This window comes from Geospiza fortis, unplaced genomic scaffold (genome assembly GCF_000277835.1).
Source record: "Geospiza fortis unplaced genomic scaffold, GeoFor_1.0 scaffold1254, whole genome shotgun sequence".
Taxonomy (NCBI): domain Eukaryota; kingdom Metazoa; phylum Chordata; class Aves; order Passeriformes; family Thraupidae; genus Geospiza; species Geospiza fortis.
In genome coordinates this window covers 41858-42447 of record NW_005054817.1, presented here as the reverse complement: position 1 = coordinate 42447, position 590 = coordinate 41858, and the positions used below count along the sequence as shown (strand labels likewise).

Sequence of the window (590 nt, the reverse complement as noted above, 5' to 3'; positions counted from 1 at the left end):
AGGACCCCCGGGGACGGGGTCCAGCCTCACCAGCGTGCCCAGGGCACAGGGGGGGCTGAGCCTTACCGGGGGGGCCCACGGGACCCTGCTCTCCGTCCTTGCCAGGGGGCCCAGAGGGGCCAGGAGGGCCTGTCTCACCCATGGGGCCAGCAGGCCCAGGGGGACCAGGGGGGCCTGGAGGGAGGAGGGTGTTAGAGCCACCTTGGCCCCACGGCCGGTGCCCCACGCGTGATGTCCCCTTGTCGCCACACACTGCAGCCCCAGAGCCGGGATCCTCCTGTGGTCCTGTGCCCCACAGCACAGCATCCCCAGCCAAGCCCCGGCATCCCCACACCCACTGCAGCGCTCCTGGTGACCCCCTGTCCCCACATCCCCGTGTCCCGTGTCCCCACATCCCCGTGTCCCGTGTCCCCACATCTCCACATCCCCCTGTCCGCATATTCCCACATCCCCATGTTCCCTCGTGTCCCCACATCCCCCTGTCCCCACGTCCCCCGTGTCCCCTCATCCCCGTGTCCCCACGTCCCCCGTGTCCCCACACCTCCACCACCGTTCCCGCAGCCCCACGTGCCCACCCCGCCTCACGTCCC

At 71.2% G+C, this 590-nt stretch overlaps 1 protein-coding gene across 1 annotated transcript in view; it reads right to left on the bottom strand.

Moving 5' to 3' along the window:
- KHK (ketohexokinase) overlaps window positions 1-142 on the bottom strand; it is a 15641-nt gene extending 15499 nt beyond the window's left edge. The window contains exon 1 of the mRNA XM_014311443.2: window positions 67-142. Within this exon, the coding sequence (XP_014166918.1) occupies window positions 67-142 (76 nt within the window). The remainder of the gene's footprint in view (window positions 1-66) is intronic.
- Between the last annotated feature and the right edge of the window lie 448 nt (window positions 143-590).